The 24,724-nt window shown below is 42.3% G+C and overlaps 1 protein-coding gene across 1 annotated transcript in view; it reads left to right on the plus strand.

Annotated features, from left to right (window-relative positions):
- Positions 1-6,606: 6,606 nt before the first annotated feature.
- The window catches only part of LOC115140904 (LIM domain and actin-binding protein 1-like), a 42,669-nt gene continuing 24,551 nt past the window's right edge, over positions 6,607-24,724 (plus strand). The window contains 2 exon segments of the mRNA XM_065001982.1: positions 6,607-6,872; positions 19,257-19,387. Of these exon segments, the coding sequence (XP_064858054.1) occupies positions 19,263-19,387 (125 nt within the window). The 5' untranslated portion in view covers positions 6,607-6,872; positions 19,257-19,262.

The raw sequence follows: 24,724 nt of genomic DNA on the forward strand, positions 1-24,724 counted from the left end.
GTCTGGATCCAATGCTTCCCACAGTTGTGTCAAGTTGTCTGGATGTCCTTTGGGTCGTGGACCATTCTTGATACACACGGGAAACTGTTGAACTGCAACAGCGTTGCAGTTCTTGACACACTCAAACCAGTGCGCCTGGCATCTACTATCCTGTCTCCTCCCCTTCATCTACACTGATTGAAGTGGAATAACACGTGACATCAATAAGGGATCATAGCTTTCCCCTGGATTCACCTGGTCAGTCTATATCATGGAAAGAGCACGTGTTGCTAATTTTTTGTACACTCAGTGTATACTACTACTACTACTACTACTATTATCAAGGTCAATTCCAATTCCATTCCATTGAAAAGCAATGCAGAATCAGTTGGACCCTGCCTATCATAACTCAATATCTATAAGGCTGTTTTAGTTCATCTTAGACTGTATCTTAATCTGTTTATGAATTTGAGTGTTTATATTTTTCCAGCCTATCCCCCAGTTTACAAAAAAGTGGCAGGGCCAGGCTATTGCACTGGCAGAATATGGCTCACATATAGGTAGCCTAGTGGTTAAGAGCATTGGGCCAGTAACTGAATGGTCATTGGTTTGAATCCCTGAGCTGGCAAGGTTGAAGAATCTGCCGTTCTGCCGTAATCAAGGCAGTTAACCCCCAACAACTGCTCGCTGGGTGCAGATTATGTCACTTTGTGGGCTTGTGTGATGCAGGGTGCAATGTCAAATTGTATTTCATACGCTTCGTAAACAACAGGGGTAGACTAACAGTGTAAACCTTAGTTACAGGTCCTTTTCCAGCAATGCAGAGGTAAAGATAAAAATAATGGAAATAATGACATGAGGAATAAATACAATGAATAACAACAAGAAATAACATGGCTATATATAGGGAGTACCAGTACCGAGTCGAGGTTATTGAGGAAGCTATGTACTGTACATATAGGTAGGGATAAAGTGACCAGGCAACAGGATAGACAGTAGCAGTGGTGTGCAGTGCATTCAGAAAGTATTCAGACCCCTTGACCTTTTCCACATATTGGTACGTTACAGACTTTTTTTTTTAATTGATGAAATAAAAAATGTCCTCATCAATAATAATGACAAATCGAAAACAGAAATAGAAATGTTAGCAAATTTGTTAAAAATAAAAAACAGAAATTCCGTATTTACATAAATATTCAGACCCTTTCCTATGAGACTCGAAATTGAGCTCAGGTGCATCCTGTTTCCATTGATCATGCTTGAGATGTTTCTACAACTTGATTCAATTGATTGGACATGATTTGGAAAGGCACACAACTGTCTATATAAGGTCCCACAGTTGACAGTGCATGTCAGAGCAAAAACCAAGTCATGAGGTCGAAGGAATTGTCCGTAGAGCTCCGAGACAGGATTGTGTCGAGGCACAGATCTGGGGAAGGGTACCAAAAAATGTTTGCAGCATTGAAGGTACCCAATAACACAGTGGCCTCCATCATTCTTAAATGGAAGAAGTTTGGAACCACTAAGACTCTTCCTAGAGCTGGCTGCTCGACCAATCGGGGGAGAAGGGCCTTGGTCAGAGAGGTGACCAAGAATCAAATCGATGGTCACTCTTACAGAGCTCCAGAGATCCTCTGTGGAGATGGGAGAACCTTCCAGAAGGACTACCATCTCTGCAGCACTCCACCAATCAGCCCACTTGGATTTTCCAAAAGGCACCTAAAGGACTCAGACCATGAGACGCAAGATTCTCTGGTCTGATGAAATTGAATGAATTGAACCAAGATTGAAACTGAGTAGTGATGCTGGCCTGAATGCCAAGTGTCACATCTGGAGGAAACCTGGCACTATCCCTACGGTGAAGTATGGTGGTGGCAGCATCATGCTGTGGGGATGTTTTTCAGCGGCAGGGACTGGGAGACTTGTCAGGATCAAGGCAAAGATGAATGGAGCAAAGTACAGAGAGGTCCTACTTGAAAACCTGAGTGCTCAGGACCTCAGACTGGGGCGAAGGCTCACAATTCTAACAGGACAATGACCCTAAGCAAACAGCCAACACAACGCAGGAGTGGCTTCGGGACAAGTCTCTGAATGTCCTTGAATGGCCCAGCCAGAGCCCGGACTTGAACGCAATCTAAGATCTCTGGAGACCTGGAAATAGCTGTGCAGCAACGCTCCTCATCCAACCTGACCGAGCTTGAGAGGATCTGCAGAGAAGAATGGGAGAAGCTCCCCAAATACAGGTGTGCCAAGAAGACTCGAGGCTGTAATCGCTGCCAAATGTGCTTCAACAAAACACTTTTTTAAATGTATTTTTATTTCACCTTTATTTAACCAGGTAGGCTAGTTGAGAACAAGTTCTCATTTACAACTGTGACTTGGCCAAGATAAAGCAAAGCAGTGCTACACAAACAACAACACAGAGTTACACATGGAATAAACAAACATACAGTCAATAATATAATAGAAAAGTCTATATACAGTGTGTGCAAATTAGGTAGTATAAGGGAGGTAAGGCAATAAATAGGCCATAGTGGCTAAATAATTACAATATAGCAATTAAACACTGGAGTGATAGATGTGCAGAAGATGAGTGTGCACGTAGAGATACTGAGTTGCAAAGGAGCAAAATAAATAAAAGTGTGGGGATGAGGTAGTTGGATGGGCTATTTACAGATGGCCTATGTACAGGTGCAGTAAAGCTAGTGAGGGAGATATGAGTCTCCAGCTTCAGTTATTTTTGCAGTTCGTTCCAATCATTGGCAGTAGAGAACTGGAAGGAAAAGTGGCCGAAGGAGGAATTGGCTTTGGGTTGACCAGTGAAATATACCTGCCGGAGTGCACGCTACGGGTGGGTGCTGTTATGGTGACCAGTGAGCTGTGATAAGGCGGGGCTTTACCTAGCAAAGACTTATAGATGACCTGGAGCCAGTGGGTTTGGCGACAAATATGAAGCGAGGTCCAGCCAATGAGAGCATACAGACTGCAGTGGTGGGTAGTATATGGGACTTTGGTGACAAAACGGATGGCACTGTGATAGACTGCATCCAATTTGCTGAGTAGAGTGTTGGAGGCTATTTTGTAAATGACACCGAAGTCAAGGATCGGTAGGATAGTTAGTTTTACGAGGGTATGTTTGGCAGCATGAGTGAAGGATGCTTTGTTGCGAAATAGAAAGCCAATTCTAGATTTAATTTTGGATTGGAGATGCTTAATGTGAGTCTGGAAGGAGAGTTTACAGTCTAACCAGACACCTACTGTAGGTATTTGTAGTTGTCCACATAATCTATGTCAGAACCGTCCAGAGTAGTGATGCTGGCTGGACGGATGGGCAGGTGTGGGCAGCGATCGGTTGAAGAGCATGCATTTAGTTTTACTTGCATTTAAGAGCAGTTGGAGGCCACGGAAGGAGAGTTGTATGGCATTGGCACTCGTCTGGAGGTTAGTTAACACAGTATACAAAGAAGGGCCAGAAGTATACAGAATGGTGTCATCTGCTTAAAGGTGCATCAGAGAATCACCAGCAGCAAGAGCGACATCATTGATCAAATCAAATCAAATCAAAGTTTAAAAGTATGTGTGTGTGTGTGTGTAGGTAAGTAAAGAAATAAAACAACAGTAAAAAGACATTTGAAAATAAAAGTACATCGAGGCTATGTACAGACACCGGTTAGTCAGGCTGATTGAGGAAGTATGTAGGTATGGTTAAAGTGACTGTGCATATATGATGAACAGAGAGTAGCAGTAGCGTAAAAAGAGGGGTTGGCGGGTGGTGGGACACAATGCAGATAGCCCGGTTAGCCAACGTGCGGGAGCACTGGTTGGTCGGGCCAATTGAGGTAGTATGTACATGAATGTATAGTTAAAGTGACTATGCATATTAGATAAACAGAGAGTAGCAGCAGCATAAAAGAGGGGTTGGGGGGGAACACAATGCAAATAGTCCGGGTAACCAAATCAATACATACACATGGTTAGCAGATGTTAATGCGAGGGTAGCGAAATGCTTGTGCTTCTAGTTCCGACAATGCAGTGATAACCAACAAGTAATCTAACTAACAATTCCAAAACTACTGTCTTATACACAGTGTAAGGGGATAAGGAATATGTACATAAGGATATATGAATGAGTGATGGTACAGAGCAGCATACAGTAGATAGTATCGAGTACAGTATATACATATGAGATGAGTATGTAGACAAAGTAAACAAAGTGGCATAGTTAAAGTGGCTAGTGACATAAGGATGCAGTCGATGATCTAGAGTACAGTATATACGTATGCATATGAGATGAATAATGTAGGGTAAGTAACATTATATAAGGTAGCATTGTTTAAAGTGGCTAGTGATATATTTACATCATTTCCCATCAATTCCCATTATTAAAGTGGCTGGAGTTGGGTCAGTGTCAATGACAGTGTGTTGGCAGCAGCCACTCAATGTTAGTGGTGGCTGTTTAACAGTCTGATGGCCTTGAGATAGAAGCTGTTTTTCAGTCTCTCGGTCCCAGCTTTGATGCACCTGTACTGACCTCGCCTTCTGGATGATAGCGGGGTGAACAGGCAGTGGTTCGGGTGGTTGATGTCCTTGATGACCATTTGGTTACCTGTTCAGGAATCTTATGGCTTGGGGGTAAAAACTGTTTTTTTGTCCTAGACTTGGCACTCGGGTACCGCTTGCCATGCGGTAGTAGAGAGAACAGTCTATGACTGGGGTGGCTGGGGTCTTTGACAATTTTCAGGGCCTTCCTCTGACACCGTATACAGAGAAAAGAGTCGGCCTGAGAATTGAACCCTTTGGCACCCCCATAGAGACTGTCAGAGGTCCAGACAACAGGCCCTCCAATTTGACACACTGAACTCTGTCTGAGAAGTAGTCATTTGAGAAACCAAGGCTGTTGAGTCTGCCGATAAGAATGTGGTGATTGACAGAGTCGAAAGCCTTGGCCAGGTCGATGAATACAGCTACACAGTATTGTCTCTTATCGATGGCGGTTATGATATCGTTTCGGACCTTGAGCGTGGCTGAGGTGCACCCATGACCAGCTCGGAAACCAGATTGCATAGCGGAGAAGGTATGGTGGGATTCGAAATGGTCGGTGATCTGTTTGTTAACTTGGCTTTCGAAGACCTTAGAAAGGCAGGGTAGGATAAATATAGGTCTGTGGCAGTTTGGGTCTAGAGTGTCTCCCCCTTTGAAGAGGGGGATGACCGTGGCAGCTTTCCAATCTTTAGGTATCTCAGACTATATGAAAGAGAGGTTGAACAGGCTAATAATAGGAGTTGCAAAAATGTTGGTGGATAATTTTAGAAAGAGAGGGTCCAGATTGTCTATCCCGGCTGATTTGTAGGGGTCCAGATTTTGCAGCTCTTTCAGAACATCAGCTATCTGGATTTGGGTGAAGGAGAAATGGGGAGGCTTTGGCAAGTTGCTGGGGGGGGGCTGTTAACCAGGGTATGGGTAGCCAGGTGGAAAGCTTGGCCAGCCGTAGAAAAATGCTTATTGAAATTCTCAATTATCGCGGATTTGTCGGTGGTGACAGTGTTTCCTAGCCTCAGTGCAGTGGGCAGCTGGGAGGAGGTGCTCTTATTTTCCATGGACTTTACAGTGTCCCAGAACTTTTTGAAGTTTGTGCTGCTGAGTAAAGGGTCTGAATACTTAAGTAAATGTTATATTTCAGTTTTTTTTTTTTCATTAGTTTGCAAAAATGTCTCAAATTGTGTCTCAAATTGTGTCTCTACAGACATTGTACAAGGGTTAATAACAGTAATGTGAATTTAATGTCAAACCAGGTTGCTAGTATACAACGCCCCCCTCAGGCAGAACATTTTTTATTATTAAGTCAAATTCAAAATTAACTGCAATAGTCTACGCATGTCTCAAACACATTAGCATTGTAAAATGCAGTGGTGGAAATAGTACCCAATTGTCATACTTGAGTAAAAGTAATATAAAAGGACTCAAGTAGAAGTGAAAGTCACCCAGTAATATACTACTTGACTAAAATTCTAAAAGTATTTGGTTTTAAATATTCTTAAGTATCCAAAGGCAATGTAATTGCTAAAATATACTTAACTATCAAAAGTAAAAGTATGAATCATTTCACATCCATAAATTAAGCAAACCAGATGGCAGATTATTTTTATTTAGGGATAGTCAGGGGGCACACTCCAGCACTCAGTCATAATTGACAAAATAAGCATGTGTTTTTAGTGACAAAAAAGCATGTGTTTTTAGTGAGTCTGCCATGGGATGACCAGGGATGTTCTCTTGATAAGTGCATAAATTGAACCAATTTCCTGTCCTAAACATTCAAAATATTAGGAGTACTTTTGGGTGTCATGGAAAATGTATCAAGTCAAAAGTACATAATCTTTAGGAATGTAGTGAAGTAAAAAAAATTGTCAAAAATATAAATAGTAAAGTAAAGTACAGATACACCCCCCCCCCAAAAAAAACGATTTAAGTAGTTATTTTAAATATGTGTACTTTAATAGTTTTCACCACTGTTAAAATGTGAGGCATATCTCCATATTAAAAATAAAATGTGTCCCAATGTATGAACAACATGCCTGGGGCGTGGTTTACTGAGCTCACTTTGCAATAATGAGCTCGTGAGTAATATCGCGGTGGCAGCACATTTACATACTTTGAGGAGCGCACGAGAAAAAAAAGACTAATCATTGTGAGTGTAATTAGCCAAAGCCACTTGCATTAGCTATATGAAACGTATTTGTTTAGCAGCGAGACATTTAAACAAATCATGTTAATTATGTTCGTTTAAAAATGTAGTTAAAATCTCAGACACGGACGTCAGCAGACAACCAACGCCTCTCTTTCTATTGTGCACCTGTGGGACTGTCGGAGGAGCTGTTGTTGGCAACATCAGAAACGTAAGGCCGAAGAAAAGTTTCAAGAGGTTTGTTATGAGATTGTGTTGATATATCCAGTTATTATAATAAAATGTACATTTGACTTTTTAATAAAAGTAGTCTAAATGTGTGTAAAGCTATGCTAGTTTAGGCAGTGGTGTGCACATGGTGAATTTGCTGTAGCCAAGGGTAAAATGCTTGCCAATTTCACAGGTGTTGCCAATTTTGCACCATTATTACTTATGGAGGTTGCAGGGAGGTGATGGGAGTTGGCCAACCCATTTGAGGATATTCCCTATGTGGAGGACTGGAGACACAATGCATTATACTTGGATACAGTAAGCTTATTGCTACTTGATTATTGTGGTAAAAATGCATATTGGACCACTCCTTCCTGCTGATGCCACTTTTGCAAGTGCGTGACCAGATGTTTTATTAGGTTATACTCTATTGAGTCTATACAAAAGTTTAAGTGTTTTCAAAACTCAAAGGGGTGCAGTGTCAAAATGAGTCCACTACCCACACCCCATCTGTTGTGTAGATCCAGCTATATTCCTCAAACCCAAATGAAGGGGAAAGATGGACACCATCTAATGGAATCTTTGTAGATGGTGCCTGGGGGGAATATACTTAGATCTGTACAACAGATGGCATGTGACACATGGACTCATCTAGACCACTTAAATTTTCAAAACATTTAAAAAACAGATTTTGGAGTGAACTATTAGTTTAATACTCAGCACAGCCATTTTGTTGACTTGGGCTTCTCAGAGTAGGTTACCTGTTGGCCTGACAGCCAAGGCTATATTTTATTTAAACCCCTGCGGAGTATTACAAGCTGGGTATTCATTGGCTGTCCCTGGAGAATTGAGGAGTCTACTTTGGTATTCACCTCAGTGCCAGCAGTCAGCCAGCACACAATGCCGACTGTCCATCTTTGTACCTTGATCGTACCATGTGGCCATTTGAATGCATCTCTATGCTCATTTAATGGCACTATTTATACAGTTCTCTCTGTCTTCTTGGAAATGGCACAGCTGAGTCTTAGAAAACACTGTCAGACCATGTCGCCTTATCACCCTTCTCTCTCTGCAAATAGACAGGGTAGACCACAGAGGTGGCAGCCAGGTGGTAATGACCCAGTGACGATGACTCAGTGGAATGCATTGATGATGGTAACCATCATTTTGTGATCCCTTTTCTCATTGTTGACAGATCAACATTGACAAACTAGGGGACTTTCCTGTATAAATTGAAGAGAAAATAGGTTACACACAGATCTCACTGGTTCAGGTACTGGGCAGAATTTGATTTATATATATATATATTTCCTTAGCAAAATGAGTAATGTCCTCAACTCTGACATGCTCGTGAAGTCTGTTTATTAATAGAGACACAGAAATTTACATTATGATTCAGTTGTCCATTTCTGACTCACCAATTTAGTGTAGTTATAGATTTACAGTGTAGCCTGTGGTTTTGCATTTAGTGTTATAGTGTACGTTATATATTATTAGTGTAATTTCATTGTTTATACATTCTGTCTGTATATTCTGTGTAACGTCTGTCTGTATATTATGTTTATTGTGGCAGATCCATTTTACCAGGTCAAATTCCTGTTAAATTCAAATTTACTTGGTGAATAAAGGTTATTCTGACTATACATTGCTACAATAAGTCATAGAGAAACTGCCCTAGTGAAACGTTTTGTGTTTTTATTTTTTTGACGTTTAATACAATTTTTTTTTTTTTTAACTTTTCAGACTAAGCGCGTGCTCACCTCCAGGTGTGAGGCAATGGTTAGTAGTGGTTAGAATGTGTGGAGTGTATTGAGAGCCAGGGTTTTCTCCCTGCTACAGCACCACGAAGGCCCCTGGGGACGTCTCGGTGTCTCCAGGTCCCCTTTCAAACAACGCAGGGAAACCTGAGCTTCTGGTTCTGTACGTTTCTCCTCTCCCTCTCTCTCTCCTCCTTTCTCTTCAACTCATTCCTCCAGCTTTCTTTCTGTCCTTTGTTGTAACTACCACCTCCCCTTCTTTACCACACTCATGAAGGGGGATCAAGTTATGATATAGAATCACATAATTTAGATCAGTTTTGAGTTTTTCACCAGGTTGTTAAAATGCTTTTAACTGTAGAACAGGGAGTTGTATAGGCTATTTCCTAGAAATTCTGCTGAAGACACACAGACAATGTACCTGGCAGGAGAAATGCAATCCAAGGTCATTGGTGCAGGGAATCACATGACCTGCTTCCTCCGCTCTCATGATACTTTTCTCCGCACTCCGCCCCTTAAACTCTTACACATTAGAGACATTGCACACACAGTGTCAGGTATCGCAAGGTTTCACCAATGGAGTATGACACATCGGACGTTCTGAAATTACATGCTGAACCGAAACTGAAGTGCTTTAAAATAATAGATGAGACAATTTTACATTGAAGATACCAGGAAAAACTAGACTCTATTAAAAAAGGTGAGTTTCATGTCTGCAGGTGTGTCACAGTTAACTCAAATGTTTTGGGGAGAAATTAAGTTACCACTCCCTTTGTGCCATTGTTTGTAACTGTGTGTCTGTTTTATATCGATCGCATATCTCAAATAATAATTCTCTGTTCTCGTACTATTGACCGTAACTCCCACTGTTAGTGTAGTAAGGCTAGTCCAACAGTATCCATGTCATGGATGTGAATGTTTTTCTACCATATGTAGGCTATTGTCTAAACACACAGGGTCTACACCTGATCAGTACCTTAAGCTGAGAGGTGCCAAGTCAGCCATGAAGGGGAGATTTGTGTGTCAGAGTCCAGGTATTTTTCTGCCATTGAAATCCTTTTTTTTGTTGTTGCTTGCCTAAGTCTGAACAATGTTTCTCTCTCTATCGATCTACACACAGTGCCTTCGGAACATATTAAGGCCCCTTGACTTTTTCCACATTTTGTTATGTTACAGCCTTTTTCTAAAATGGATTAAAAAAAAACACCCAATACCCATGATTGACTAAGTGAAAATGGGATGTTAGAAATGTTTCCAAATGTGTTATATAAAAAATAAATACCTTATTTACATAGGTATTCAGACACTAAGTTGAGCTCATTCTAAAAACCTGTTTTTGCCTTGTCATTATGGGGTATTGTGTGTTTTGCTGGGTGGCCAGCTCTATGAAGAGTCTTGGTGGCTCCAAACTTCTTCCATTTAAGAATGATGGAGGCCACTGTATTCTTGGGGACCTTCAATGCGGCAGACATTTTTTTGGTACCCTTCCCCAGATCTGTGCCTCGACACAATCCTGTCTCGGATCTCTTATGGACAATCCCGGCGACCTCATGGCTTGGGTTTTGCTCTGACATGCACTGTCAACTGTAGGACCTTGATATAGACAGTTGTGTGCCTTTCCAAATCATGTCCAATTGATTGAATTCAGCACAGCTGGACTCCAATCAAGTTGTAGATACATCTCAAGGATGACCAATGGAAACAGGATGCACCTGAGCTCAAATTCGAGTCTCATAGCAAAGGGTCTGAATACTTAGGTAAATAAGGTATTTCAGTTGTTTTATTTTTAAGACATTTGCAAACTTTGTCATCATGGGGTATTGTGCGTATATTGAGAAACATTTATTTAATCTATTTTAGAAAAGCTTTAATGTAACAAAATATGGAAAAAGTCAAGGGGTCTGAATACTTTCCAAATGTACAGTATGTATAAAAAATAATAGACCCACATATTTTAACAAACAATCACCTAAATAAAAGCTAGACAGTAGGAGAATAAAACATTCCAAAACAATACATTCAACAGTATTGGTTTTGGTACTAAACCCAGAAAAAACAGAAAGGTTCTCTCACTGTCAAATGCTTTTATTTTCAGCAAACTTTAACATGTGTAAATATTGGTATGAACATAAGATTCAACAACTGAGACAAACTGAACAAGTTCCACAGACGTGACTGAAATAAATGGAATACTGTGTTCCTGAACAAAGGGGGGGTCAAAATCAAAAGTAACAGTCAGTATCTGGTATGGCCACCAGCTGCATTAAGTACTGCAGTGCATCTCCTCCTCATGGACTGCACCAGATGTGCTAGTTCTTGCTGTGAGATGTTACCCCACTCTTCCACCAAGGCTCCTGCAAGTTCCTGGACAATTCTGGGGGGAATGGCCCTAGCCCTCACCCTTCGATCCAACAGGTCCCAGACATGCTCAATGGGATTGAGATCCGGGCTCTTCGCTGGCCATGGCAGAACACAGACATTCCTGTCTTGCAGGAAATCACACACAGAACGAGCCGTATGGCTGGTGCATTGTCATGCTGGAGGGTCATGTGAGGATGAGCCTGTAGGAAGGGTGTCTTCCCTGTAATGCACAGTGTTGAGATTGCCTGCAATGACAAAAAGCTTAGTCCGATGATGCTGTGACACACCGCCCCAGACCATGACAGACCCTCCACCTCCATATCGATCCCGCTCCAGAGTACAGGCCTCGGTGTAACGCTCATTCCTTCGACGATAAACGCAAATCCGACCATCACCTCTGGTGAGACAAAAGCGCAACTCGTCAGTGAAGAGCACTTTTTTTGCCAGTCCTTTCTGGTCCAGCGACGGTGGGTTTGTGCCCATAGGTGACGTTGTTGCCGGGTAGGACCTGCCTTACAACAGGCCTACAAGCCTTCAGTCCAGCTTCTCTCAGCCTATTGCGGACAGTCTGAGCACTGATGGAGGGATTGTGCGTTCCTGGTGTAACTCGGGCAGTTGTTGTAGCCATCCTGTACCTGTCCCGCAGGTGTGATGTTCGTATGTACCGATCCTGTGCAGGTGTTGTTACACATGGTCTGCCACGGAGGATGATCAGCTGTCCGTCCTGTCTCCCTGTAGCGCTGTCTTAGGCGTCTCACAGTATGGACATTGCAATTTATTTCCCTGGCCACATCTGCAGTCCTCATGCCTCCTTGCAGCATGCCTAAGGCACATTCAATCAGATGAGCAGGGATCCTGGGCATCTTTCTTTTGGTGGTTTTCTGAGTCAGTAGAACCGCCTCTTTAGTGTCCTAAGTTTTCATAACTGTGACCTTAATTGCCTACCGTCTGTAAGCTGTTAAATCAAATCAAATTTATTTATATAGCCCTTCGTACATCAGCTGATATCTCAAAGTGCTGTACAGAAACCCAGCTTAAAACCCCAAACAGCAAGCAATGCAGGTGTAGAAGCACGGTGGCTAGGAAAAACTCCCTAGAAAGGCCAAAACCTAGGAAGAAACCTAGAGAGGAACCAGGCTATGTGGGGTGGCCAGTCCTCTTCTGGCTGTGCCGGGTGGAGATTATAACAGAACATGGCCAAGATGTTCAAATGTTCATAAAAGACCAGCATGGTCGAATAATAATAAGGCAGAACAGTTGAAACTGGAGCAGCAGCACAGTCAGGTGGAAGTTGAAACTGGAGCAGCAGCATGGCCAGGTGGACTGGGGACAGCAAGGAGTCATCATGTCAGGTAGTCCTGGGGCATGGTCCTAGGGCTCAGGTCAGTTGAAACTGGAGCAGTAGCATGGCCAGGTGGACTGGGGACAGCAAGGAGTCATCATGTCAGATGGTCCTAGGGCTCAGGTCCTCCGAGAGAGAGAAAGAAAGAGAGAAGGAGAGAATTAGAGAACGCACACTTAGATTCACACAGGACACCGAATAGGACAGGAGAAGTACTCCAGATATAACAAACTGACCCCAGCCCCCCGACACATAAACTACTGCAGCATAAATATTGGAGGCTGAGACAGGAGGGGGATGGGGCCACAGTGTCTCCTGACGAGGACACTCCCGGACAGGGCCAAACAGGAAGGATATAACCCCACCCACTTTGCCAAAGCACAGCCCCCACACCACTAGAGGGATATCTTCAACCACCAACTTACCATCCTGAGACAAGGCTGAGGATAGCCCACAAAGATCTCCGCCACGGCACAACCGAAGGGGGGGGCGCCAACCCAGACAGGATGACCACAACAGTGAATCAACCCACTCAGGTGACGCACCCCCTCCAGGGACGGCATGAGAGAGCCCCAGTAAGCCAGTGACTCAGCCCCTGTAATAGGGTTAGAGGCAGAGAATCCCAGTGGAAAGAGGGGAACCGGCCAGGCAGAGACAGCAAGGGCGGTTCGTTGCTCCAGAGCCTTTCCGTTCACCTTCCCACTCCTGGGCCAGACTATACTCAATCATATGACCCACTGAAGAGATGAGTCTTCAGTAAAGACTTAAAGGTTGAGACCGAGTTTGCGTCTCTGACATGGGTAGGCAGACCGTTCCATAAAAATGGAGCTCTATAGGAGAAAGCCCTGCCTCCAGCTGTTTGCTTAGAAATTCTAGGGACAATTAGGAGGCCTGCGTCTTGTGACCATAGCGTACGTGTAGGTATGTACGGCAGGACCAAATCAGAGAGATAGGTAGGAGCAAGCCCATGTAATGCTTTGTAGGTTAGCAGTAAAACCTTGAAATCAGCCCTTGCTTTGACAGGAAGCCAGTGTAGAGAGGCTAGCACTGGAGTAATATTTTGGTTCTAGTCAGGATTCTAGCAGCCGTATTTAGCACTAACTGAAGTTTATTTAGTGCTTTATCCGGGTAGCCGGAAAATAGAGCATTGCAGTAGTCTAACCTAGAAGTGACAAAAGCATGGATTCATTTTTGGACAGAAAGTTTCAGATTTTTGCAATGTTACGTAGATGGAAAAAAGCTGTCCTCGAAATGGTCTTGATATGTTCTTCAAAAGAGAGATCAGGGTCCAGAGTAACGACGAGGTCCTTCACAGTTTTGAGACGACTGTACAACCATTAAGATTAATTGTCAGATTCAACAGAAGATCTCTTTGTTTCTTGGGACCTAGAACAAGCATCTCTGTTTTGTCCGAGTTTAATAGTAGAAAGTTTGCAGCCATCCACTTCCTTATGTCTGAAACACATGCTTCTAGCGAGGGCAATTTTGGGGCTTCACCATGTTTAATTGAAATGTACAGCTGTGTGTCATCCGCATAGCAGTGAAAGTTTACATTATGTTTTCGAATAACATCCCCAAGAGGTAAAATATACAGTGAAAACAATAGTGGTCCTAAAACGGAACCTTGAGGAACACCGAAATTTACAGTTGATTTGTCAGAGGACAAACCATTCACAGAGACAAACTGATATCTTTCCGACAGATAAGATCTAAACCAGGCCAGAACATGTCCGTGTAGACCAATTTGGGTTTCCAATCTCTCCAAAAGAATGTGGTGATCGATGGTATCAAAAGCAGCACTAAGGTCTAGGAGCACGAGGACAGATGCAGAGCTCTCGGTCCGATGCCATTAAAATGTCATTTACCACCTTCACAAGTGCCGTCTCAGTGCTATGATGGGGTCTAAAACCAGACTGAAGCATTTCGTATACATTGTTTGTCTTCAGGAAGGCAGTGAGTTGCTGCAACAGCCTTCTAAAATTTTTGAGAGGAATGGAAGATTCGATATAGGCTGATAGTTTTTTATATTTTCTGGGTCAAGGTTTGGCTTTTTCAAGAGAGGCTTTATTACTGCCACTTTTAGTGAGTTTGGTACACATCCAGTGGATAGAGAGCCGTTTATTATGTTCAACATAGGAGGGCCAAGCACAGGAAGCAGCTCTTTCAGTAGTTTAGTTGGAATAGGGTCCAGTATGCAGCTTGAAGGTTTAGAGGCCATGATTATTTTCATCATTGTGTCAAGAGATATAGTACTAAAACACTTGAGCGTCTCTCTTGATCCTAGGTCCTGGCAGAGTTGTGCAGACTCAGGACAACTGAGGTTTGGAGGAATACGCAGGTTTAAAGAGGAGTCCGTAATTTGCTTTCTAATAATCATAATCTTTTCCTCAAAGAAGTTCATGAATTTATCACTGCAAAAGTGAAAGTCATCCTCTCTTGGGGAATGCTGCTTTTTAGTTAGCTTTGCGACAGTATCAAAAAGGAATTTCGGATTGTTCTTATTTTCCTCAATTAAGTTAGAAAAATAGGATGATCGAGCAGCAGTAAGGGCTCTTCGGTACTGCACGGTACCGTCCTTCCAAGCTAGTCGGAAGACTTCCAGTTTGGTGTGGTGCCATTTCCGTTCCAATTTTCTGGAAGCTTGCTTCAGAGCTCGGGTATTTTCTGTGTACCAGGGAGCTAGTTTCTTATGAGAATTTTTTTTAGTTTTTAGGGGTGCAACTGCATCTAGGGTATTGCGCAAGGTTAAATTGAGATCCTCATTTAGGTGGTTAACTGATTTTTGTCCTCTGGCGTCCTTGGGTAGGCAGAGGGAGTCTGGAAGGGCATCAAGGAATCTTTGTGTTGTCTGTGAATTTATAGCACGACTTTTGATGTTCCTTGGTTGGGGTCTGAGCAGATTATTTGTTGCAATTGCAAATTGTTAGTGTCTTAACGACCATTCCTCAGGTGCATGTTCATTAATTGTTTATGGATTATTGTTTATGGTTCATTGAACAAGCATGGGAAACAGTGTTTACAAATGGTTTATGAATTATTTTTGAAAGACAGGGTCCTGAAAAAGGGACGTTTCTTTTTTTGTTGAGTTTATTTGAGCAAAAGAAAATGCATAGAATTGCAGGAAATGTTCTTTAAAACTGCAACATTTTCTCCTGACTCCTTGCTCCGGCCAAGCGCTACGCCACGCCCATGGGCATTCGTTTTTTTCTCTACAATGAGTCTGGATCTGAGTAGCCAGAACACACATGGTTACAGCGGAGGTTGGAAAATTTGTCATGGCTTTGATACTCTATGATCCAATCGCCTACGACTTTATACAACGGCCCTTGTCACCACAAACAACTTCAATGATGTCAGTCTGACTAAAGTATAAAGCAAATGACAGAGTAGCGGAATAATTTACTGTGAATTCCTTTGAAACTGCTACATTTTTTTTTCTCCGCTGCATGGCAAAATATGTAGAATTGCAGGAAATTAGCTTTAAAATGTCAAGTTCATCTCTCATTCTGCCACGCCCACCACATAAGCCCCTTTTTGATCCAGGAAAAAACCCTGGTCTCTGACTCACCTGCTAGTTTATCTACAATGATTTTGTGTTTAATGACTCTGTTCAGTTTGTTTTGCAGCCAGACTTTAACTAGTTTTTACACCTCATGGTACTTTGTTTAATTACATACAGTGACATTATCTGCAAATCAGTTTGCATAGAGTAACAGACTGGTTTGTCTCAGGTGTTACCTGTCTAGTATGTTTGGTATGATGTAAAAGAGCACTTTAAATTAGGCTATATCCTCTGCCCTAGATCTGTCAGTTGGTGCATTCAATGGTATCCTGACATTTTAACATGGCTGTTATTAATGTCCCTGGAATTTACTTGGCTGCAAAGTAAAAATAAATAAATCAATATTTTACATGTAAAGTTTTTTAAATCTTCGTTTTTTAAAAACATATTCCCTAAATGTATTCAGGGAAGGTGGAGAATAGCAACTTATAAACCACCGTCTCTGCATTGAGCTGTTCAGGACTGATTGTACCTTCATGTCACTCAAGGCGCTGATGATGAAATGGCTATATTGCGCAATAGACTGATCCTGTGTTGTGTTCCATATCTGGGTTTGTTGTGGATGCAGCATTTCTAGGGAAAACGCGATGCTTTGAATTGACATTTTAGTCATTAAGCAGACGCGGCTTACATGAGTTAGTGCATTCGTCTTATGATAGCTAGGTGAGACAACATATTACAATCGTAGCAAGTACATTTTCCCTCAACAAAGTAGTTAACAGCAAGATCAGTGCTAGTTGGAAAGTGCATATTTGTATTTTTGGGGGTGGGGGGTACAGAAGCTTGACATAGAGGCCTAGTTGACTGAAATACGATAACGATTGCTCAGGAAAAGGCGCATCCACAGGATCTGTCAATGTCACTTAAGGGTTCAAAAGTTATTTCGGACATCCAGTTTGCAGTCAAAATCAACTATGTTGAAGTAAAGTGTAGCCTATAGATTTAATTTTACTACCAGATATCAATAGACTAGCTCACCATGCATGCAGACATTTTGTTCAGATATGGTGAGAGGGTAGATCTGGTGTTGTAGGGACAGATTGACCAAACTGCTGTCGCAGCTTGTTGAAAGAACAGAAATGCCATGTGAGAAGGAAGCCTTATCTCTGTTAGGATACCTGTTCCTCTATGTATCACAATCACCATAACACCTACTGCTGCTGCTACAGCTATGCTGCTAGCTACACTGTCACTGCTTCTGTTAGCTTACAAGAAGATGTAGCCTAGATGAATGTCCAACGGCAATTTGTCTTCTGCTTTGTCCCAACCCCTCAGGACATACAATATGCACTGGTTTGGGCTGAGGGCAGCAACAATGCAGTGCTCCTGGAGCAGTTATAGGGGGGTTAAGCGACTTGCTCAAGGTCACAACGGCAGGAGATGGCTTAGCTTGCACATATAATTGATATAAGTACAATGGAAATGTAATAGAAAAGCATCCCCCTAAAGGCTTCCGTTCTCCTCCAGGAGTGGCTGAATATTTCCTGCTACTCTAGTTCTTCAATCCTTGCATCTTGGTTTCTACTGTGAGTTAGTTTTTTACTCCGCTTAGCTTGGAGGAAAGGCTGAGGACGTTTTCGGAGGAATTCCATTGGAATGTCCCCTGCCTGTCTGGCTTCCTGAGCTGTCCTGATGCACATTAATATGTTGCGTTGCCTCTGAGACACACAGTACCTCAGGGTTTCAACCAATATCCACTTAAGCTAAGGTTTAAGCGTTGGCTGATTTTTCTTAGCGTTTTCTCATGAAATATGACAGATATGCAAGGCCAAGTTTAAAACTATCCCTGTGGCCATGTTAAATACTGTCTTTATGAGAAGTTAATGTGATGTCTCTCTCTTTGTGAACTTGGCTGCCATCTCAGTGGCTTAGATGATTCCTTTCCTGGATCCCATGGTTTGTGGACAGGAAGTGTTGGAGATTCTTTTGGATTTGGTCATTCGTCATGGTCACTGTCTAGTAGTGCTGGTTGTTTGCATGTGTATGTTTGTGTGTGCTGTGTCAATACAAAACCAGCTGCTCTGGTAACGTTCAGTTCAAAGTCCTCTGTGTCTTTGTCGGGTAACAATAATGTAATACCTGCAAAGCACACCTTAATGAAAGGGGCAGAAGAAAGGGCATTGTCCATACACTCTTATGGCTGCATTAGAGTTGGCCTATTGCCATTTAATTGATCTGAAAACAACTGTACAAATACACATCATGCAGTGTACCAAAGGTGGTTCCATTTATAACGTGTGTCACGTGCTTTTGATGTTTCTACCTTTCAGACAAATTACTATTTTACTGGCTTACCATCTGCGTTACCAGACTGCTTTTTAATGTGTACGTGTCTGTCGGGAGCACAGCAACTATAGTAACTAACTATTGCCTGTGTGTGTGTGTGTGTGTGTGTGTGTGTGTGTGTGTCCTATATGTTATACTCTAGCCTTCTATAATTGTTGCTTATAAAGATCAGGCAGAGATAAGTGGCAGTCGGGGTGCTGATTTATCTTCTCAGAACCTCCTGTCTGTCTCAGCCAGATGATGATGATATGCTCTGATTCACACAATGACAGCATTGTTGCTGATGTCTATTGTGTACCAGTCCCGCAGTCAAGTAGCTCATGCAGTGTCTGAACTTGCTCGCTTGATCATGATGGCAGAGTTTGTTTCTTCTTGCTCCTGTAATCATGCAACAATCCTGTGTGTGGATTTTTTTGGGGATCAAAAAGGAGCTTAGGTGGTGGGCGCAGTAGGGGGTGTGGCAAGGGGTGCGGTTGGCATGGCTGAATTTTAGCGGCCCCCGTCATGGCGGTGTAGAGCAATTTTTGCATTTCTAAGCCAATTTCCTGCAATTCTAGCCTACTACATATAAATTGCATGAAAAACTTTGGGCCCTACTTATAGGCTACCTGGTATGGTCATGTCCTCAGGGAAAAACTCCTGGCCCCTATACATGACACCCAACACAAAAATATAGAACTTTATGCAAGTTTGTTAACCATACACAAGTTGATATGAAAGTTCTTAACATGTGTTTTTTTTTCCAATACCCTTCAATTAAAGTGTCTGCCTGTGTTTATGTTAATTAATAAGCAGTGAGGTAATGGTGCACACCATGGACAAACGGCTGGGTGATGTCACAGTAAAATGTTTGCTCACCGCAGAATGGTGTCATCCAACAGCATCAGTGTGGGTTGTTGAACCCAGGCTCTCCTGGCTGTCTGTATGATACTACACTGTATTAGTGAATTCCTATACGATGGGTATTGGAGGATTTATTTACATTTTTTTATTTTTTACATATATTAAATGTAGAACTGAAATTGTCTATACTTTTATTATATCATTAACTACTAGTGTGTGTGTGTGTGATTCTAGGCAAAGATGGAAGGCGGAAGTTCGTTCAGCCGAAGGTCGTGGGCGTCGCAGTCTTTACGCGTCACTGCCAGGGAGCTCTCATTGGTCAGCACGCGAGGCAAGACCAACGCCATCGCAGAGCGCTTCTCCAAGTGAGTGACACACAACTCCACTAAAGACACTTCTGTCTGAATGAACAGTAGACATTTATCTACCAAATGCATCTTACCAAACTCACATCTGTCTGTAGGGATTACAGAATCCTCCATCTCAAATTAAATGTTATTTGTCACATGCGGCGAGTACAACAGGTGTAGCCCTTACAGTGAAATGCTTACTTACAAGCCCTTAGCCTTAACCACCAATGCAGTTTTAAGAAAAATACCCCCCAAAGACATTTTTAAAGTCCCCAACTGTGAAATAACACATGGAATCATGTACTGACCAAAACAGTACAATATTTTTGATTCCTCAAAGTAGCCACTCTTTGCCTTGATGACAGCTTTGCACACTCTTGGTATTCTCTCAACCAGTTTCATGAGGTAGTCACCTGGAATGCTTTTTCAACAGTCTTGAAGGAGTTCCCACATGCTGAGCACTTGTTGGCTGCTTTTCCTTCACTCTGCGGTCCAACTCACCCCAAACCATCTCAATTGGGTTGAGGTTGGGTGGTTGTGGAGGCCAGGTCATCTGATGCAGCACTCCATCACTCTCCTTCTTGGTCAAATAGCCTTTACACAGCCTGGAGGTGTGTTTTGGGTCATTGTCCTGTTGAAAAACAAATTATAGTCTCACTAAGCGCAAACCAGATGGGATGGTGTATCACTACTGAATGCTGTGGTAGCCATGCTGGTTAAGTGTGCCTTGAATTCTAAATAAAAAAACGGACAGTGTCACCAGCAAAGCACCCCCACACCAGAACACCACCACCTCCATGCTTCATGGTGGGAACCACACATGCGGAGATCATCCGTTCACCTACTCTGCGTCTCACAAAGACACAGCGGTTGGAACCAAAAATCTAATTTGGATTAATCGGACCAAAGGACAGATTTCCACTTCCACCGGTCTAATGTCCTTTGCTCGTGTTTCTTGGCCCAAGCAAGTCTCTTCTTATTGGTGTCCTTTTAGTAGTGGTTTCTTTGCAGCAATTCGACCATGAAGGCATGATTCACACAGTCTCCCCAGAACAGTTGATGTTGAGATGTGTATGTTACTTGAACTCTGAAGCATTTATTTGGGCTGCAATCTGAGGCTGGTAACTCTAATGAACTTATCCTCTGCAGTAGAGGTAACTCTGGTTCTTCCTGACCTGTGGTGGTCCTCATGAGAGCCAGTTTCATCATAGCGCTTGATGGTTTTTGCGACTGCACTTGAAGAAACTTTTCAGATTGACTGACCTTCATGTCTTAAAGTACTGATGGATTGTCGTTTCTCTTTGCTTATTTGAGCTGTTCTTGCCATAATATTGACTTGAGCTGTATTCGAATACCAATACTAACATACTCTATACTACATATTTAATGAGTATATACTATTAGTTTATTTTAGTATACTGTAAATGATTGGGATCCTATCAGTTGCGCGTACTAGCTCTTCACCTGTCTACCTGAAGTTGTTGCTGTGCAACCTCTTGCTAGCTAGTTAGCGTGACAAATTTTATGACTTTGGGTGTGTTCTTAAATTCAATCTGGAGTGCCAGAGTGCACTTATAAATTCAGAGCGTTGTCAGATTGTCCGTTTTGTAAATTCAGAGTGTTTCGTTATCGGAGTGCACACTGGATGAGCATTCTGACCTTACAACAGCAGTCAAGGACCCAAGCTAACGTTGGCTAGCTTGCTAGCTACTTCCAGACACAAATGAGACTACTCTGATCATGTACTTGCCCTAGCAGAGCTGGTTAGGCAGTTTTCATGTTATCCAGAGCATTGGTGACTGTAACTGTGCTGCTGCCAACAATTGAATGATGCTTTTTTGCCGACGTTTACTGACACCGGCCATATTCAACGGGTGTTGAGCACTTGAAAATTCATTATTCTGCGCTCTGGTACACTCAGACCAGGCTGCTCTGAAATCGGAGTAGATAGCCAGAGCGAATTTAAGAAAGCACCTGAATGAGAACGCACAACGACTATACAATTTAGCTAAGATTGATGGAAATAATCAAGTCAATAAACGTTGGGTAGTTAGTTAGCCTATAGTTAATATACTGGCAAGTCTGACGTATAAGTAGCCAATTAAGTTATGGAGCTAACACCTGTACATACTGCTGTAATAATATGCTATGTGGTTTGTAAGGACAGCGTAGCTAACAAATTGTCAGGCAACATAACGTGTAAGGTAACTTATTTGAAAAGTAATTTCTTTATTACATTGATCAACATTTTCTTAATTAGTTAAAACAATGAATTTGTATCTGCTCTCATTGTGCTTCGGCTGCATAATTTCTTCAAATCTGAAAACAATGTGAAGCCACACCCATTTCCTGAAGAATTGTATTATGGGCCCTAAAGTACGGAAAGTGTCCTGTGTGTATACTTCATATTTTGCCGAATTTAGTATGACATCTGGAAAATTTTGGCATACTAACTATATCCATACCATGACCAATAAGCAAACTATATACTCAATTAACATCACAAATAGTACAGTTAGTGCGGTTAGCATGAGTATTCGAACACAGTTTTGCTCTTTTACCAAATAGGGCTATCTTCTGTATACCAACCCTACCTCGTCACAAGAAAACTGATTGTTTCAAACGCATTAGAAGGAAAGAAATTCCACAAATTAACATTTAACAAGGCACACCTGTTAATTGAAATCAAATCAAAGTTTATTTGTCACATGCCCTGAGTACAACAGGTATTGTAGACCTTACAGTGAAATGCTTACTTACAGGCTCTATAGCCAATAGTGCAGAAAAGGTATTAGGTTAACAATTGGTAGATAAAAAGACAGGCTTTATTCAGTAGCGAGGCTACATACAGACACCGGTTAGTCAGGCTGATTTTGAGGTAGTATGTACATGTAGGTATGGTTAAAGTGACTATGCATATATGATGAACAGAGAGTAGCAGTAGCGTAAAAGAGGGATTGGTGGGTGGGACATAATGCAGATAGCCCGGTTAGCCAATGTGCGGGAGCACTGGTTGGTCGGCACAATTGAGGTAGTATGTACATGAATGTATAGTTTAAGTGACTATGCATATATGATAAACAGAGATTAGCAGCAGCATTCCAGGTGAAGCTGGTTGAGAGAATACTAAGAGTGCAAAGCTGTCATCAAGGCAAAGGGTGGTACTTTGAAGAATCTTCTTTGGTTACTACATGATTCTATATGTGTTATTTCATAGTTTTGATGTCTTTACTATTTGTCTACAATGTAGAAAAAAACTACAAATAAAGAAAAACCCATGAATGAGTAGGTGTGTCCAAATTTTGGACGGTACTGAAAGTTTCCAAGAGCACAGTGGTCTCCATCATTGGGAAATGGAAAAAATGTGGAACTACCCAGACTCTGCCTAGAGCTGGCCGTCCGAACAAACTGAACAACTGTGCAAGAAGAACCTTGGTCAGGGAGATGACCAAGAACCCAATGACCACTCTGACAGAACTAAACAACTTCTTTGCTCGCTTTGAGGACAATACAGTGCCACTGACACGGTACGCTACCAAAACCTGCAGGCCGCTACCGCAACATTTAAACGTGTCAGCCCTCGCAATGCTGCAGGCCCAGACGGCATCCCCAGCCGCGTCCTCAGAGCATGCGCAGACCAGCTGGCTGGTGTGTTTACGGACATATTCAATCAATTATTATCCCAGTCTGCTGTCCCCACATGCTTCAAGAGGGCCACCATTGTTCCTGTTCTCAAGAAAGCTAAGGTAACTGAGCTACATGACTACCGCCGCCCCGTAGCACTCACTTCCGTCAACATGAAGTGCTTTGAGAGACTAGTCAAGGACCATATCACCTCCACACTACCTGACATCCTAGACTCACTCGAATTTGCTTACCGCCCCAATAGGTCCACAGACAACGCAATCACACTGCACACTGCCCTAACCCATCTGGAAGAGAGGAATACCTATGTGAGAATGTTACCTGTTAGGGAGGTAAGGCAATAAATAGTAATTACAATTTAGCAATTAAACACAGGAGTGATGAATGTGCAAGTAGAGATACTGGGGTGCAAAGGAGCAAAAAAATAACAATGTGGGGATGAGGTTCTGTGGTCTGATGAGACAAACATTTTACTATTTGGCCTGAAAGCAAAGCGCTATGTCTGGAGAAACCAGGCACAGCTCATCACCCATCTCACGCCATCCCTGAAAAGCATCCCCAATAGCATGATGCTGCCACCACCATGCTATGAGGGATGCTTTTCAGAGCCAGGTACTGGGAGACTGGTAAGGCTAGAGGAAACAATGAATGGAGCCAAATACAGGCAAATCCTCGATGAGAACCTGCTTCAGAGTGCAAATTAGACTGGGATGAAGATTTATGTTCCAACAGGACATTAACCCAAGCATACAGCCAAAGCAACGCTGGAATGGGTTCAGAACAAGAATGTGAAAGTCCTTGAGTGGCCCAGCCGAAGCTTGAGAAAATCTGCAATGAAGACTGGGAGAAAATCCAGATGAGCAAAGCTGATACAGACATACCCAAGACAACTCGAAGATATAATTGTCGCCAAAGGTGCTTCTCCAAAGTATTGACTCAGAGTTGTGAATACTTATGTAAATACTATTTCTGTATTTCATTTTCAATAAATTGGCAAACCTGTCTAAAAACATGTTTTCACTTTGTCATTATGGGGTATTGTGATGTCATTATGGGGTATTGTGTGTAGATGGGTGAGAATCTATTTTAATCCTTTTTGAATTTGGGCTGTAACAAGTTGTGGAATAAGTCAAGGTGTATGAATACTTTCTGAAGGCGCTGTATATAAGGGACAGAGCAGCACGTCTGGCCCTTAAATGTACACTGGGCTAATATCAACAACATGCATATCAATCTCTCCTGGCTCAAAGTAGAGGAGTGATTGACTGCATCAATACTGGTCTTTGTGAGAGATGTTGATCTGTAAAAAGTACAGAACTGTCTGTTCAATTGGTTAACACACAACTCAAACATTCATACATACCCCTCAAGAGATACCACCAAAGGACTCTTCAGTCCCTAAGTCCAGAACAGAGGCTAGGAAATGCATACTGCACTAAATAGAGCCATGACTACATGGAACTCTCTTCCACTTCAGGTAACTCAAGTTAGTAGTAAAATCTGATTAAAAATAAAATAAAAGATTAAACAACACCTCAAGGTACAATGCGGACTGTGAAGAGAAACACACACACGTGCGCGCACACTCTTACTTACACACACACACATTCTATAACACACACTCTACACCCACACATTGTTTGTAATGTAAATTTGTATAACACATGTTTAGAGTAGCTGCTTCCTTGGCAACAGCTAATGGGGATC

This window comes from Oncorhynchus nerka, linkage group LG2 (assembly GCF_034236695.1).
Source record: "Oncorhynchus nerka isolate Pitt River linkage group LG2, Oner_Uvic_2.0, whole genome shotgun sequence".
NCBI classification, from domain to species: domain Eukaryota; kingdom Metazoa; phylum Chordata; class Actinopteri; order Salmoniformes; family Salmonidae; genus Oncorhynchus; species Oncorhynchus nerka.